The 17,325-nt window shown below is 39.8% G+C and overlaps 1 protein-coding gene across 1 annotated transcript; it reads left to right on the top strand.

Moving 5' to 3' along the window:
- The first annotated feature begins 3,336 nt into the window (after positions 1-3,336).
- Positions 3,337-13,570, top strand: LOC102489963 (C-type lectin domain family 12 member A). Its single transcript, XM_006141571.3, has 6 exons — positions 3,337-3,549; positions 7,145-7,243; positions 7,527-7,715; positions 9,347-9,498; positions 11,051-11,157; positions 13,230-13,570. The coding sequence occupies exons 1-6, from the start codon at positions 3,459-3,461 to the stop codon at positions 13,396-13,398; spliced, it is 807 nt and encodes a 268-aa protein (XP_006141633.1). The 5' UTR covers positions 3,337-3,458; the 3' UTR covers positions 13,399-13,570.
- Positions 13,571-17,325: the final 3,755 nt, after the last annotated feature.

The following is a 17,325-nucleotide window of genomic DNA, read 5'->3' as shown; positions in this document are numbered from 1 at the left end:
TGGTCCCTGACTTGCATTATTTCTGCAGTTCTGTTTCCCTGATCATCACCAAGCAACCAGAACTTTTGTCAGTGGAACTGGATATTACAAAGACCTCACAGTTTCAAGGGAATAGGTGCACCAGGACTGAGCTGCATGGTTTAAATGATTCAGATGTTCACTACTGTGCACTTAGACCTGCCTAGACACTCAATGTGTGGAAGGTGAGACTCAAAGTGAGAAATTCAGATCAAAAAAAGGAAACAAAAGGAAAAAGGACAAAAAGGCAGAAAGACAAAACAATAAAAAGGGGAAAAAATTTTAAAAAGGTAAAATACAAAAAAAGAGAACCATGTGGTTCCCTAGTGCAAAAGAGTCAAGGCTAGGCCCACCTCAGATGCACGTGGATTCTGAGATTAGCAAGAGAAAGGAGAGATCAGAGATAAGAGAGAGGTTTTTTTTTTTAATCTATAAAAGAGAAAACTTTTGAGAGAAGGGGAGAGGGAGTGAGAGAGACAGAGACAGAAAGAAGACAGAGACCACCTTACCTGGCTTTTCCCTGGGTGTTGAGCCAGAAGAGGTTTGGGGCAGAGGCTTACAGGTTAAAGGGGCAGGGCTAGGCCCTCCTCAGATGCAGGTGGATTCTGGCTTTTCACTGGGTGTTGGGCCAGAAGCACCTATGTCCATTTCTTTCTCTTTGTAAAATATAACAACCTGCCAAAATTAAAGTAATTCAGGCAGTGAAAAATTTAATTACTATTTAATTTTAATACTGGTGATATTGAAGTTACATTTAAAGGGTACCTCTTAATATTTGACTGGCATCACAGTCAGTGTAGGCTTTGAAGGACAAACCAGAAAATAATCCCAGATCTCAGCATATTCACGTTAGAAAAAAGAAATTTAGTAGACCCAAACCAAAGACTTACCATAAAATAAAGAAATATTTTGAACATACTTTCCTTTACAGTTTGTTTGCAATATTTTCATGGTTATATTTTCAGATGAATTTCTCTAGCCTTTATTATTATTATTATTTTGTTTTGGTAGAGAGGTTTTTTGCTAAAGGGCGTGTGTGCTAACCAGAGAGACAGAGAGAAACAGAGAGACAGAAAGGGAGGAATCATGCCACCCATTTTCTTCTCAGGATTTTGGGTACACAGACACAGGTGCCCAGCGTGAGATTTAAGCCACCACGTCCGGGACTCAAACCACAGTTGATTATGTGGGAGTCCAGCAACGTGACCATTATGCCATCTGCTGGTACCTCCTTAGCCTCTTTTTAAGTTTGAGGGGGAAAAAACATTTTTTGGTGTTTTAATTAACTTGACATTGAATTTTTTGATAATTTTTTACTGTATTGCTGCTTCCAATCCAAAAGCATGTATTTTCTACTTTATTTTTTTCTCTTTTTCCATAGTTTAAATTTTTTTCCATTTTGATTGTGCAGTGAATTTGTGTCTGTGATTTTCCTTTTATCATTTTTTTTTCTTTTTTTGGAGAGATTTTTGCTATAGGGTGCATGCGCTTGCGAAACAGACAGAGACAGACAGAAAGCGAGAAATCACCCCCCAGGGGGGATGGCCATGCTGCAATCCCTTCTCCTCCATTCTCCTCTCGGGATCTTGGGCACGCACGCACACGCACCCGGAGTGAGTTTAAGCCACCAGGTCCGGGACTCGAACCGTGGTCGACTACGTGGGAGTCCAGCGACATAGCCATTACACTAACTGCTGGTCCCCCTTTCATCATTTTTTACTAGCTCTTGAAAAATGAGCCTTTGGGACTAGCAGATGGCGTAGTGGTTACATTGCTGGACTCCCACTTGGCCGACCACAGTTCGAGTCCTGTATCTGGTGCTTGAAAATCACACCAGGCACATGTGTGCGCATGCCCAAGTTCCTGGGAGGAGAAAGAATTGTAGCATGGCCATCCATCCCCTTGGGGGCTGGATCATGATTTTTCACTTTCCCTCTCACTGTCTCTATCTCTCCTCTTGGTTGAGCATATGTGCCCTAAAGCAAAACCTTCAAGAAAAAAAAAAGAAGAAAAAGAAAAGGATGCCTTTTATTTTTACTTAAAATAACAGAGCAGTTAATTTTTATTAACTTCTCTTTAAAATCTTCATCCATTCTTTTATAGTAAAAGAGAAATAATGCCTAGTCATTTTATATTACTTACACATGGCAATGCCAAAAATAACTTCAAAGTCGGGAACCAGCAGTTAGTGTAATGGCTATGTTGCTGGACTCCCACGTAGTCGACCGCGGTTCGTGTCCCGGACCCGGTGGCTTAAAACTCACGCCGGGCACGTGTGCGTGCATGCCCAAGATCCCGAGAGGAGAATGGAGGAGAAGGGATTGCGGCGTGACCATCCCCCCTGGGGGATGATTTCTCGCTTTCTGTCTCTATGTCTCTCTCTGTCTGTCTGGCGAGCGCACGCGCCCTATAGCGAAAAACTCTCCGGAAAAAAAAAAAAACTTCAAAGTAATATTGTAATATTTATTAATAAAAACTAGGAGTCTTAACTCACAAACAGGCATTCTCCATTCCCACCTCAGCTTGATCAAGAAATGAGATCAAGAATATTGAGAATATTGAGACAAAGGGATGAGACACAAATTGGACCACCTTGGAGAGTCCATTTCTGCCCCTTCTAACAGGTTAGCTGAGAACTGCCTCGAATGGGTTGAGCCGGTTTATAGAAAGACAGCAAGACCGAGCTGAGCTTTTCTGTCCTTCAGAGCTGTCCCAGATCAACAACATACAGACCTTGACCTTAGTGTGCAAACTCCCGAGCACGGTCTCTGGTTCCCGGCTCCCATCTTGCCTAATGCACATCTTGTTACTTTCAGAAACCAGGAGTTCCCTCACTCCTCCACTACGCTAACCTCTACCTGTGTGCCCAGGCGAGGGGACGGTGCCTACTTCTCTCACTCTCTGCAGATGTGCTTTCAGTGCACATTCAGTTTCCTGGTTAAGACAACCCCTCTATCAAGATCTTCATCAGGACGTGAATAGAACACCTATGCCAGGTCTCTTCTGGGGATGAGGGAGTCTGCATGTGTTTGAAAACTGTATCTTTTGTTATTTCTCTGCTTGAAAGTGTTTCTCTAGAAATTCTATGTTATATCTGCACCATGGAGTGCTGGTGATCCCTGCACTATTTGGATAAATACTATCCAAAGAATACAATTACAAAAACTACTTTCTGTAGCTGGTAGATATATAGAAGTGAGAAAAAGGAAGAGATACAAGGAATCAAGATGTTTCCTCTTACATCAGCTCTCTGTTCTTGTCTGAGGCCACAAAGGAGCTGAAGCTTACTTGCAGACTTGCAAGGGATATAGCACAGTAGGTTTAATAAATAGACGGAAGTTTAAAACCACAAATCTTCTCGAACATTCAACCCTGCTAGCTCACCCGCACTTAATTTCTTTTCTACAGTACCGTGTTGAGCTCTCTCTGGGTATCCATCAATGTCTGAAGAAGTTACTTATGCAGATTTGAAATTCCAGAATTCCAGTGAGAGGGAAAATATCCAGGTATTTTATAAGCTTGAGGAAAAAGGTAAGATTTTGAGCTATAAATGTATTGTAAGGTAAAAGTGGTTATAGCCCATACCTTAGATGTTAGTGAATTGACAGTGATATTGGTATCAATTTGAACTTTTAATTAAGCTTCCAATTTTGCCAAAGGTACCAAAAGTGCATGCAAAATTAATATAAAGGATTATTTTTAAATACTTCCCAGTTCATGACTCTGCATCTGTTACAAATTTTCCATGTTCTTTTCTTTTTTTTTTTTTTTTTTTAAAGTGCACTTAAGATAGGGCAGGATAGTCTTTTCAAATGATGGTTGCATGAAGAATTTTCCTTTCATGAGATGAAGCCATGAAATAAGAAGTGCACGTGTGTATGTGTGTATGTATGTGTGTGTGTGTGTGTGTGTGTGTGTGTGTATACTGTGTATGGTGTCTCTAAAAAGGAGAAAGACAGACAGTCAGAGACACCTTTAAAGTACTTTTATTTGCAATCTATCCATTTAGGCATCTTATAACGTAAAAATTATTTTACTTCCTTTGAAGTTTTTTACCCCAACTTACTAAAAAGTGCAAGAGACTAAGTTAAAGAAAAGGACTCGTTAAGAAATAAAGGAAGAAAAGGGGTTAATATTGAAAGATAAAATATTCAACCAAAAGCTTTGTGTTTTAATTTATTTTAAATTAAGCCATGATGTAAATGAACCATATGTGATGACTTTCATTTTATATTTCAACAAAAGCCTAGTATCTATTTTCCTCCTAAACTCATATTTATCCTAATGTGTACATTTCTTACTTCCTGGCTCCTAGATTTCTGGAGTTCTAGCGTTCGTAATGTATCCAACCTTGAAATCAGTGTGTTTGAGTTAAAAATGATATAAATGGCAGGCATGGAGAACACAGAAGTTTGATAGGAACCGTGGAATTAGGAGAGAAGGACAGAAGAATTCTCACGTGTAATCTGAGCGGTCGCCCCTGCCCTCCACACACACCTACACCCCTGGAACATCTTTGAAATTCTAGTTTTGCTATAAACAGAAATTTAATTGTTAGGCTTTGGAGTCATTTGTTATTAGCACTGTAAATCTTAAGGAAGGATAAGAGATGAATTCTGTGGGGTTTTCCTTTAAAAAACAAAAAAAAATTGTCAGGGGAGGACATGCACGCTCCCTGAGAAAGAAAGAGGGAACATGAGAAAGCACCCCGAATGAGGCATGAAATCTCTTTTTCCTCCATCTCTCCCTCTTTTGTGGATTTTGGGCACACAACACACACACACACACACACACACACACACACACACACAAACACACCTGTCATGTTTCTCAAGCCACTGAGTCCAGAATTCAAACTGCGCAGCTGGCTCTGTGCAATCCAACAGCTTCAACCACCATGCCCCAGTCTGGCCCAGGCTTTTCCTTTAATAGAGGGGTTTTTTGTTTGTTTGTTTTATTTTTACTTTAAGGATTTTATCATCTTTTCTGTATCTCTTTAGTCATTTTTATGGTACAAAAGAATGGACATACTGTTAAGTTCATATTACCAAAAATTCCCTTTATGTATCCCTTCATGGTCTTTCCTTACTAACCCACCCTAAACATTCCAACCCCAGGAATTCTTGGACTCCATGGAATCTTGAATTCATGTCTTATTTACTTCCTAATCTTGTCTAATTATCTCATTATTTAGCTTAGACTCTATTTTATGTAATATCCACGCTTACTTTCTTACACTTCCTACTTAAATGTACATTATCTTGTCCTTGAGAAACTCCAGTTCTGGTTAATCCCAAATATCCACCCATTCTGTGTCCCGCAGTAGAATATGGCTGGGAGAAAAATGTGCAGATTTCAAGCCCAGGTTTCTCTGATCTTTCCTGCTATGTCAGCCTGCACAGTTCTATCTCCATGCTACCATAACGTCATTCACATTCTGTGCGTTGCTTCCAGATGATACAAACTACCTGCTTACCGTTCTCAGAGGAGAGCCCTCCTCATCCTGTTCTGTCGGTGTGTTCTCAAAGACAGTCTTCTGTAAAATTCTCTTTTCTCTCCTGCCTTCTTAGTCTCGCTTCCTGCTCTAGTTGATGATCCTTCTTAGTTCACAGACACTAAGTTTCGTTTTGCTATGAAGAGAAATTTAATTGCTAGGCTTTGGATTCATTTGACATTAGCACTGTCAATCTTAAAGAAGGATAAGAGATGAACTCTGTGGGGTTTTCCTTTAAAAAAAAATTTTTTTAGGAGGGACATGTACTCCCTAAGAGAGAAAGAAAGAGGGAATGTGAGAAAGCACCCTGAACGGGGCGTGGTCGTACCACAATCTCTTTTCCAAAAAAAAAAAATTGTTAGGAGGGACTTGTACTCCCTAAGAGAGAAAGATAGAGGGAATGTGAGAAAGCACCCTGAACGGGGCGTGGTCGTACCACAATCTCTTTCCCCCATTTCTCCCTCCTTTACTTGACCACTTAAACCTCACTGTGGGTTGTTCTTTTCCCTGTTTCCTTCCACAGTTTAACTTTCTGGAAACATTACCTTTGATCACAGACTCCCAATTCTTCACCTCTCATTTTCTTCTCAACCAACCCTATTAAGCTTCTGCCCTCATTGTAATTGAGGTCTATTGTCTAGGTCTCTGGTGGCCTCCCTATTTCATCCCAATAGTTACATTTATTCCTTTTATTAATTCCCTGCAGCATTCACAAGGTCGAACGTTCCTTCTTCTTTCAACACTTCCTTGCAAGCACTCCTAGACTCATCCTCATGTTTCCCACAGTGGCTACTCCTTCTGTCTTCTTTTTTGACTCTTCCTCCTAGATCAAACTCTCCAAGATGGAATGTTCTAGAATTCTGTTCTTAGCCTCCTTTTCCTGTGTCACTCAATGTACTCTTAGCTGACTCATTCAGTCATTTGGCTTCATATACAATGACTCCCAAATATCTCTTCGAGACCTTTCCCTGGATCTCAAGAATAAGAAAATCCACTGCCTATTTTAAATTTCCGTACAAAATTCTAATTTTATTTTAAATTTAAAATGGCAAAATAGAACTATTTATTTTCTTCTAACATGGCTTCTTTTACCTAGTCATCTTCATCTCATTAGGTATGAACAGATCAATAAATACACTTTTAAATACAATTGCCAAACGTTGCTATGTTCCAGCAGTATTCTAATTAAATTATAAATGCTAAGTCATCTAATCTCTGGTACTTCATGGTCTTTTCTTTCCTTTTTTTCATTTTTTTAACCAATGCAAAAACAGAGACATGCAGAAGCTGAATAACTTGCTCAAGATCCTACAAGTGATAAGCAGCAGAATTAGGACTCAAAATCAAGTGTGTTAGCCCTTCAGACTGTGTGGTGCTTTTTATCACAATGAGATGCTATTTTATTATCTACCAACTTTGTCAAGTCAAAAACAACTAATTAAATGTTTTTGACTTATTCTTCTAAAATATTTTTAAATGCCCTTGAGTTTCTAGCCTATCACATCTCTTTACAAGAGACATGTTAGGGAAGAAATAAAGGCAAACTGAATGGACGCTCAGATGGACAAATACAAAATTAAGATTACTGCAGATGCTATTTCCAGGCCTCTTTGTTCATTTTGCTCTTCACAGCACCTCCTGCCCCTTCTTATGTATGGCGTCAAAGAGCCTTGTGTCTCACCCTTCTGTGCCTTCTGCTGCTCACTGCGTTGGGAGTCTTAGCAAGCATGTGTAAGTATTACCCCTGCATGATTGAAAGAGAAAGCTCCTAGACTTTTACAAATGTCACAAGCAACGTCTCCCCTTTGAATTGAGGCTTTGTAATAATGGTGGGAGACATACCCAGAAAAAGGACTTATAATGTGCCATTTAGTGTATTCCCCACATTCTTGTAGAATAATTGCTTCCCCATCCCTTTAATACTCTTAATACCACTTCTGAAGAAAACTACAGAACGAGTGGTGGTTCTATTTTATCATCTCTCTCTCTCTCTCTCTTTGTTTTTAATATGGAGTTTATGTAACTTTGAAGATAGAAATGGAAAAAACAAATGAACTACAGAATGTCAAAGAAGAACTACAGAGCAATATTTCTCTTCACCTGATGAATATTACAGATAGCTCCCAGAAGATCAGGAATCTCTCCATCACACTGCAAAATATAGCCACCAGGTTATGCTATGAGCTATATAAAAAAGAACCAGGTAATCTTGTATTGCTTGTGGAGTTATTTACTAGCCAATGAATTAAACCTTAGAATTACTTAAGAATCGTTTCATCATTAGGCAGCAAACTTTCCCTAGGGTACCATTATTTGGGGAAGGATTTAAATGTGATTGACAGAGGGCTCATTGGTATTTGCATGTAGTCAGAAGAATAACAGAAAAAGCGACAATAACTAGAATATCAGAGGGTGACAGTTACACAGTAAGATATCCGAAAGCAGGAAGTCTCTCTAAGCTGTCACCTTCTACTGTTTCCAGGCACTGAGGTCAATAGAAGGGAAGAACGAAAGGACACCTCCAGATTGGTGACCTCCTTCCTAAATTTCAGTCAATGATTGATGGCACAGAGCCCATGGACAAAAATTAAACTGAGAAAAGCCATCTTTGTTACCAGTTGAGTTGGGGAAAGTTGGCTTCATAACACATACATAAGATTCTGTACTCATCGTACCTAAAACATGTCCTTACGCTCTCAAATACTCGACAAGTCAGGCAGCTAAAGAGCTCTAGGTGGAGAAGACAGAATTCGTGCAGGTGTGGAGCTGGTTCTTACCATGCAGAATGTCTACTGTGACTAGTTTTTATTGCCATGAATAAAAATTTTAAAAATGACAGGGATTAATCACGTTTCCTGATGTAGGAAGATACGCTTGAATTTAAGTGCTTAATTTGAAAGTTATGTTCAAGTTATCTGTCAAACACATTATAATGGCATATAAGGATCTAGAATACAGACTCTGGGCCAACAAGCAGGGTGGTTAAGGTGCTAGATATGACACGGCCAACTGCATAGTTTGAGTCCCAGACCTGGTGACTTGAAAAACATGCTGGGCATGTGTGCATGAGTGCCCGAAATCCGAAGAGAAAAACTGAGGAGAAGGGATTGTGGTGTGGCCATCCCCTGTGGAGGGTACCTTCTCACTTTTCTTCTCTTTCTGTCTTTCTCCAGTGAGCACATATGCTTTATAGTAAAAAAAACTAAAGTGAAAAAAATATATAGACATTATTTTCTTTCTTTTTTTTTTTTGGAGCGGTTTTCACTCTAGGGTGCGTGCGCTCGCCAGACAGACAGAGAGAGACACAGAGACAGATGGCGAGAAATCACCCCCCAGGGGGGATGGTCACGCCGCAATCCCTTCTCCTCCATTCTCCTCTCGGGATCTTGGGCACACACGCACACGTGCCTGGCGTGAGTTTTAAGCCACCGGGTCCGGGATGTGAACCGCAGTCGACTATGTGGGAGTCCAGCGACATAGCCATTATGCTAACTGCTGGTTCCCGACATTATTTTCTTTCTATTTGATAAAAAAGAAAAATCACAGGGGCCAGCAGGTAGTGTGGTGGTTAGGGCACTGGACTCCCACATGACTGATTGTGGTTTGAGTCCCGGATCTGGCAGTTTGCTTTCTCACTTTCCTTCTCTTTCTATCCATCTCTGATTGAATTAAAATAAATAAATAAGTAAATAAAGTTAAATAAAATAATTATTTTAAAGAAAAGAAAAACTAGAGTAAATTTGGTCGATACCACATGGAGAGTAAAAAAAAAAAATAATAATAGACATGATGAAGGCTATGAACACAAACCTAATGAAACTGTTCTTCTTGCAGAGCACAAATGTAAACCTTGTCCAAAGAATTGGAGGTGGCACAAGGATATGTGTTATAGTCTAAGCAGTGAATTACAAACATGGCAAGAGAGTGAAGTGATCTGTTCTGGTCAGAATGCCAGCCTGTTGACGATTAAGGACAAGAGTGTGTTGGTGAGGCCCCATGTCTCTCTGCCATTGAGAAGGGATACCACTTTTCCCATCATGAAATAGAAAGGAATGGGGCATGTTGAGGAAGGCCTCCGTCATCCCACTCATGACTGTGGCTTATTGGTTAGAATGTGAGGTGACAGACTTTACGCATGTATGTCAGAATACCAATAGCCAATGTCAATCACACAGTTTAGGACTTCAGCTTCAGTGGAATCTTGGAAGTTAATGGGCAGGTGGGTAGATGTGGGCACCCAGAGTCTTCAGGTCTGTGAGCATTTCCAAGTTGGAACTCTGGAATCAAATCTGAGAACGTGATTTCTGAACATTAATCTAAAAACAAGATCTACTCCAGCCATGACAGTGCATACTGCTAAAATCAGAGGATTTGGAGATTAGTTCAGAGGGTACCAAGTCCATGAGCGCTCTATAGGAGGGTAGTCTGTGCTTCCATCATTTAGATTTTTTTTAATTAAATGAAAGAAAAAGAAAAAAACACACACACAAGTACAGATACATTGCCCTGAGTCTTTGGGTCCCAAGAAAAGTGAGTTTTCTGGTAACTATTTTCTCTTTTCTCGTGATAAATAACATCTTCATATCTCACTTACTACTTAGTATTTATGTTCTACTGGCTAGTAATAATATATTTTAAGTAAAATTGTATTTTCCTGAATATCTCAGCTTCCCTACCATAGTTTGTTGTCCTTCATCGATGGGGAGCATCTAAGAATGACCGCTTCATCAGATCACTCTGAAATGACCCATTCGGAGTCACTGTTCAAACATTTTTGTAACACATCTGGAATTAGGAAAAAAAAACACAACTGATATTTTAGCTCCAAAATTCTGGGGTTGCTCTGAATCCTATTGTGTAAAAACCCTTATCTGACTTTGCTGTTTTTTCTACTCTTTGTTTTTATTAACTCTTTTTTTTTTTTGGAGAGGTTTTTGCTATAGGGCGTGTGTGCTTGCCAGACAGAGAGAGACAGAGAGACAGAAAGCAAGAAATCACCTCCCAGGGGAGATAGCCACGCCGCAATCCCTTCTTCTCCATTTTCCTCTTGGGATCTTGGGCACGCGCGCACATGCGCACACGTGCTCGGCGTGAGTTTAAGCCACCAGGTCTAGGACTTAATCCGCGGTCAACTACATGGGAGTCCAGCGACATAGCCATTACGCTAACTGCTGGTCCCTTATTTTTATTAACGCTTGTTTGCTGTCATTCAGTACTTCCTTTGTCCCTGGATTGACTATTTACTAATCAAGTATTTAAATCCTGAAACGTAAAGTTTCAGTGACCTAAATTAAGGTTCTACGTGGATTAATTGGTAGATCCTTTCTCCTTGGTGCGAAAGAAAGTGAAACCATGAAAATGCTGAAATCTTATAGTAAAAAGCACTTTTTTTTCATTTTCTTTGATGACCCTGAAAAGCAGTAATACCACGTGAAAAGAAAGCGTACCTTAAAACAATAATTTCTAATAAATTATATTGTAAGATAATGCACAGAATCAGAAAACACTTTTAAAACTGACCATCACCATTTCCTACAGGACTTTATAAAATCACTAAGCTCATACCACTACTGGCTGGGATTATCTCCCAAAAAAGATTATACATACGTTAAGAACTTGGGTGAGATAATTAATTCCTCTGATTGGTAAGTCTATTCTTATTGAACTTTTATAGTAGGGTTTGACAAGAGGTATTTTCTTTAAGACATGTAGATTTCATTTAAAATCAGTTTCAATAGAAATTGTGTACTTACAGAACCCTTCTATCAAGCTTATTTGATGTTTAATAATGCAAGAAGTTGCCACAAATGACTTACTCTTTTTACAGGTTGCTAATGAACTTGTAGTAGCCAAATCTGGGAGAATTTCAGTAAATAATATTTTTATCTAAGAAAATCGTGGAAATAAAAAAATTCCCTGTACTCCACCAAGTATTTATAACTGTGTTAAATTCTGAGATTCAAAGATGAAAGATTGATTTATTCTAAAGTTACTTAACCACCAAGTGTATGTTGATGGTTATGCAAACTGACAGACTAATTCTGAAGATAAAAGGAACACAGTGTAATAAATGTGCAGTAATAAGACGCAGTATAACTAAAAATAAATTTCATCTTTGAAATTTTTGTTATAACTGACATTTGAAATAAGCATTTTTTAAAATAATTATTTTAACTTTATTTTATTTTTTAAAAATTTGACCGGGGAGGGGGGAGAGAAAGAGAGAGAGAGAGCAAGCCTCCAGGTCCCAGATTTGAACCACCATTGGCCATGTAGGAGCCCAGTACCCTGAACCACCACACCACCTGCTAGCCCTGAAATAAATATTTTTAAATGGCAAATTTAGTCTAACTAGAAGAGCACTTCAGGTCAAAAGAATAAAATGAACTTTGGCATGATATATAGTCTACACAAGACAATTGTTGTGTAATGCATTTTGAAAAAGGATTATAAATACATGATTATAAATGGGTGCATATGTTCTGCTTATAATTGGAAAAATTAAGACTTTACATGTATATAAAATTTCCATTTGCTGGACTAGCAGTTAGTGTAATGGCTATGTCGCTGGACTCCCATGTAGTCAACAGCGGTTCAAGTCCTGGACCCAGTGGCTTAAACTCATGCTGGGTGTGTGTGCATGCGTGCCCAAGATCCCGAGAGGAGAATAGAGGAGAAGGGATTGCGATGTAGCCATCCCCCCTGGGGGGTGATTTCTTGCTTTCCATCTCTCTGCCTTTCTGGCGAGTGCACGCGCCCTATAGCAAAAACCTTTAAAATTTTTTCCGTTTGCATTTTTTCGAGAGATTTTTGTGATAGGGTATATGCGCTCACCAGAGAGACAGAAAGTAAGAAATCACCGCCGCGTCCCCCCCCACCCCCGCCCGGGGATATGGCCATGCTGCTATTCCATCTCCTCTATTATCCTCTCAAGATTTTGAGCACACACACACACACATGTACCTGGAGTCAGTTTCAAGACTCAGGTCCAGGACTGGAACTGTGGTCAGGCATGTGGGAGTCCAGCGATGTAACCATTACACCATCTGCTGGTCCTCTATTTGCATTTTATAATCCCTGAAAAATCAAACAATATAAGACTAAAGAAAGAAATCAGAGTGTGAACCTGCAGATACTATTGGAAACATACATTGTTTGTTTTGTTTTGTTTTGTTTGCTTTTTATTCAGGTTGAAACAGTTAATTGTGGGAGTATGGGTCAGAACAAGGGAGTGTCATCTTTGAGGATTGACAGTGATAAGACGGAACGAGGCATGAGACAGCATATAGAAATGGAGGGGAGAAGGATATATATTTTGAAGACCTGGAACAGTGTTTGATATTGCATACGTATCTAAATGCAGTTAGCTTGGACATTCTTAATACTGTGAACATTAATTCTAGTGTACCTTAAGGCAGAGCAGGCCCCAGGAATGATAATGTCATGTAGACAAAGTAATTTTTTTTGCAAATGTGTTTCAAATATCTAACTTGCTACATTTACTTTTTGTTTCCTTTTAGAATGATTTATTTAATTTTATTTATTATTATTACTTTTTAAAAAATTTTGAAATAGGGTATGCACTCTCACTAGAGAGAAATGGGGGGGGGGAGTGAGAAACCTTCAGGTTCAGGGATTGAACCACAGTCAGCCATGTCAGAGTCTCATGCCATCACATCACCTGCTGGCCTCACTAATTCTTTATTTTCACGTTTAGGTTTATTGGAAACACAGATCACTCAAATAAGAAGTTTTGTGGATATATATATGGAATGAACGTTTATTATGCTTACTGCATGGGCAGAAAAGGATACATATGTGAGAAGATGGCCGATTCGGTGAAGACTGAAAGTACACTGACGAATGAAGTTGAAGATGGAAGTTAGGGTGACGATTTTGCTTCAGCTGAGAGTCTGCTTGAAGGCAACTTTAGGGAGCTTGCATCTCCTGGACCACACCGAAGGAATAAAAATACGAACTATCTGCTTCTGTCCTGGCATTATGTCTTCCTACTTTCTTCTTCCTCCTCACTTGTGGAATAAAAGGAGCCCAAAGTTACACCTTGTGATCTCGGTACAGCCCAGCTACTGCACCATGCAGTGTTTCCTGGTGAGAACACGGGAACAGAAAGCTGATATTGTCTCTGCTTTTCCAGAAATAAATAAGAAAATTTCACTTTCATTTAAAAAATCAGGGACCAGCAGTTAGCGTAATGGCTATGTTGCTGGACTCCCGCGTAGTCGACCATGGTTCGTGTCCCGGACCCGGTGGCTTAAACTCACGCCGGGTGTGTGTGAGTGCGGGCTGAAGATCCCGAGAGGAGAACGGTGGAGAAGGGATTGCGGCGTGACCATCCCCCCTGGGGGGTGATTTCTCGCTTTCTGTCTCTCTGTCTCTCTCTGTCTGGTGAGCACACGCGCCCTATAGCAAAAGCCTCTCCAAAAAAAGAAAAAAACCATCAGAGAAAGTCAAATCTAAGAATATACAGAGAGGATAACATATCATGTCCAATTGGGATTTATTTTAGTAATACAAGTATAGGGAACAAAAGTTTCAAAGATGTAGTAATGTTAGAATAAGTATAGTATAATAATTTCAGGTGGCGATATTCCATAGGAACTCCTGCAGAATTCAAAAGTTCCAAAGCAATAATATATGTTCTGGTGGGAAAATCACTAGCATCATTAAGAAGCTCACCAATGACTCTCCTTTGGAGGCCAGCAATGATGACAGTAGAAGTGATGACATAACTGAGTTAACTAGTAATAAAGGGAGTGATGGGGACCAGAAGATGGCATAATGATTACATTGCTGGACTCCCATATAGTTGACCATGGTTCAGTACCTGACCTGGTGGCTTAAAACTCATTCTGGGCATGTGTGCCCATAATTCCAAGAGGAGACTAGAGGAGAAGGGATTGTGGTATGGCCATCCCGCCTGGGGGGTGATTTCCTGCTTTCTGTTTCTCTGTCTTTCTCTGTCTCCCTGGCAAATACATGTGCCCTATAGCAAAAACCTCTCTAAAAAAAATAAATATAAATAAATAAATAAAGGCAATAACGATACCATGCTGACACTACAGAGTCAAAATCATGGTCCATCCAGTCTGTTTTTCTAGGGACCTATGGCCATGTACCTTGATAATCATACTTTGGATCTAAGGACTAAGCAAACATTTTGATGACTATCTAATGTGTGATGGCAATTAACATTGATGGAGGCCAGGACCAACAGGTGGCATAATGGTTGTGTCGCTAGACTCCCAAATAGTCGACTGCGGTTTGGGTCCCAGATCTGGTGACTTAAAACTCATGCTGAGTGAGGGTATATGCATGTCCAAAATCCCAAGAAAAAAATGAAGGAGAAGAGATTGCAGTGTGGTCATCCCCCTGGGGGATTATTTCTCACTTTCTGTATCTGTCTCCCTGTCTCTACGGTGAGCGCACATGACCTATGGCATAAACCTCTCTTAAAAAAATTTTTTTTGATAGTTACTAGCAGGTAGCATAATGGTTAAGGTGCTGGACTCCCACATGGCTGTCCATGGTTTGAGTCCCAGACCCAGCAGCTTAAAAATCACACTAGACACATGTGTGTGCATGCCCCAAATCCCAGGAGAATGAAAAAAGGGGAGAAGGGGTTGTGGTGTAGCCATCCCACCTCCCTTCCCCACTTTGGCCCTGGGGAGGTGATTTCTCACTTTCCCTCTCTCTCTCTATAGCAAGCATATGTGTCCTAGCACACACACACACACACACAAATTGATAATCAGCCTCCTAAGGAATCTCATCATCATGATCACTCTGTTAAAAGGAGATGAGATACAGATCCTAAATGGAACCCTGGACAAGAAAGTCCCCGCTCAGTGTACACCCATGGACTCCGTATTAAAGTCTCTGTATGTATTATTGGAATATATACATTCTAGTTTTCATAACTTTGAAGAGGAGAGCCTGATGCCAGGTCTACACAGTTAACCTCCCCAACCACCAGAGTCATGAGTCAATAAAGCTCTGTCTTTAGAAATCACTCAGTCTTTGAGGTGCAAGGGCAGGCAACATTTGACAGATTGGAAAATGTAAAGTTTACTGTTGAATTAAATTTTAAAAAGAAAGAGAGAAATCACTGTCTTAGAAATTTCTGTTAGCAACTCAATACACAGTAGTAAAAACTCCAAAGGTCCATTCTCGCTTCAGAGTTCTACCTGGAACTACTGAGGCCTTCATCAAGAATGCATTACATCCCAACTTCCCCTCCTGCTTCCTTCCATTTTCTTCAACATGTGGTATTACTGAGAATGTTCTCTAATAAACCTTCATCATGGTCATCTTGATTTCTGAATTTGCTTCCTGGTAAACCAAGCCTGTAAAAGTTGCTGACAAAGCTATACCAGGCCTCGTCAAGAGGAGATGAAGAACATATCCTTAGATTATGAAATGCTGTATCTTGGGGATGTCAAATTAGATTTAATGCCATTCCTCAAAGAGTTTTTTGAAAAGTGCATGCTAATTCTAAAATTAACATAGCAATTCTTAGGATTTAGAACAGCCAAGACAATGTACGTACAAATAAAGGAAAAGAAAAAAAAATGAGAGAGGACCAGCTGGTAGTGTGGAGGTTAATGCAGATGGATACAGCATGGCCAGCTTTTCAAGTTCTCGGGCCAGGCTACTTGAGAAATACAGTGAGTACTCGTGCATGCTCAAAAATCCCAAGAGGAGAATGGAGGAGAAGGGACTGTGGAGTGGCCATGTCCCATAGGGGTGGGGGGAGAAAGTAATTTCTTGCTTTCCCTCCCCCTCTCTGTCTGGGTAACTTATAAACAACAGATCACTGTTCACATCAGGGTTAACTATCGGCGTTGCACATTCTGTAGGTTTGAACAAATCTACAATGACGTGTATGCACTATTTTTGTATCACACAGAGCAGTTTTAGTGCCCTAAGAAAATTCTCTGTGCTCCATGTATTTACCGTCCTCTCTCCTGTACCCTCCAACAAACACTGATCTTTTACCGTCCCCACAGTTCTGAATCCTTTGTAGTTTTCCTCAGGTGGACCTTGTATGTGCTTTGCTAGATTTCCACCTATTTCAGTTTTTGAAGTACTGGGGTAAATGATATATTGCACTTCAAATTCCACTTGCTTGCTGCCTGTAATAGGAAAATGGTTGACCTTCGTATGTCAACCTCTTCTCCTACAACCTTGCTATAATTGCTTCTTATTTCCAGTAATTAAAAAAAAAATCAATTTTGGAGAGGCTTGTTTATATACAATCATGTTACCTGCAAACAAAGGTATTTTTCTTCTTTCCTTCCCAGTCAGTGCACATCTTATTTCGATCTCTTGATTTATTGCATTATGCAGGGCTTGCAGTACAGTGTCGTAAGGAAATGATGAGAGAGGGAGTCCTCGCTTTGTTCCTGATTGTAGTGGGAACACTCTTATTTTCTCACCACTGAGTAAACGTTAGCTGTAGGTATTTTGTACATATTCTTTGTCAAATTAAGGAAGTTCCCCTCAATTCCTCATTTACTGACAATTTTTACCATGCATTGGGGTAATTGAATTTTGCTGACTGGCTTTCTGCATCTATGGATGTGATCATGTGATATTTTAGTATTTAGGGAAATTGATCCAGTTCATCTAGATTATTAACTTACACCTTCTCTTTTTCTTAGCCTGGTTAGAGACTTAGTAATTTTATTTATCTTGTTAAAAAAAACTAGGTTCGGGTGTTGTTGATAATCTCCACTGATTTCTTATCATCAACTTTATTGATTTCTGCTCCAATGTGTATTTTTTTTCTTCTG

The sequence above is a fragment of the Tupaia chinensis genome, unplaced genomic scaffold (assembly GCF_000334495.1).
Source record: "Tupaia chinensis unplaced genomic scaffold, TupChi_1.0 Scaffold000058_1, whole genome shotgun sequence".
Taxonomy (NCBI): Eukaryota; Metazoa; Chordata; class Mammalia; order Scandentia; family Tupaiidae; genus Tupaia; species Tupaia belangeri.
The sequence above is the reverse complement of the archived record's forward strand: the minus strand, read 5'-3'. Positions and strand labels throughout refer to the sequence as shown.

Bases quoted from the DNA above. Each gene is read 5' to 3' on its own strand.
- LOC102489963 (XM_006141571.3), top strand. From the start codon at position 3,459: ATGTCTGAAGAAGTTACTTATGCAGATTTGAAATTCCAGAATTCCAGT. The intron at 7,244-7,526 runs GTAAGTATTACC...TTTAATATGGAG, and splicing joins GGGAGTCTTAGCAAGCATGT to TTTATGTAACTTTGAAGATA. The intron at 11,158-13,229 runs GTAAGTCTATTC...TTTCACGTTTAG, and splicing joins ATAATTAATTCCTCTGATTG to GTTTATTGGAAACACAGATC.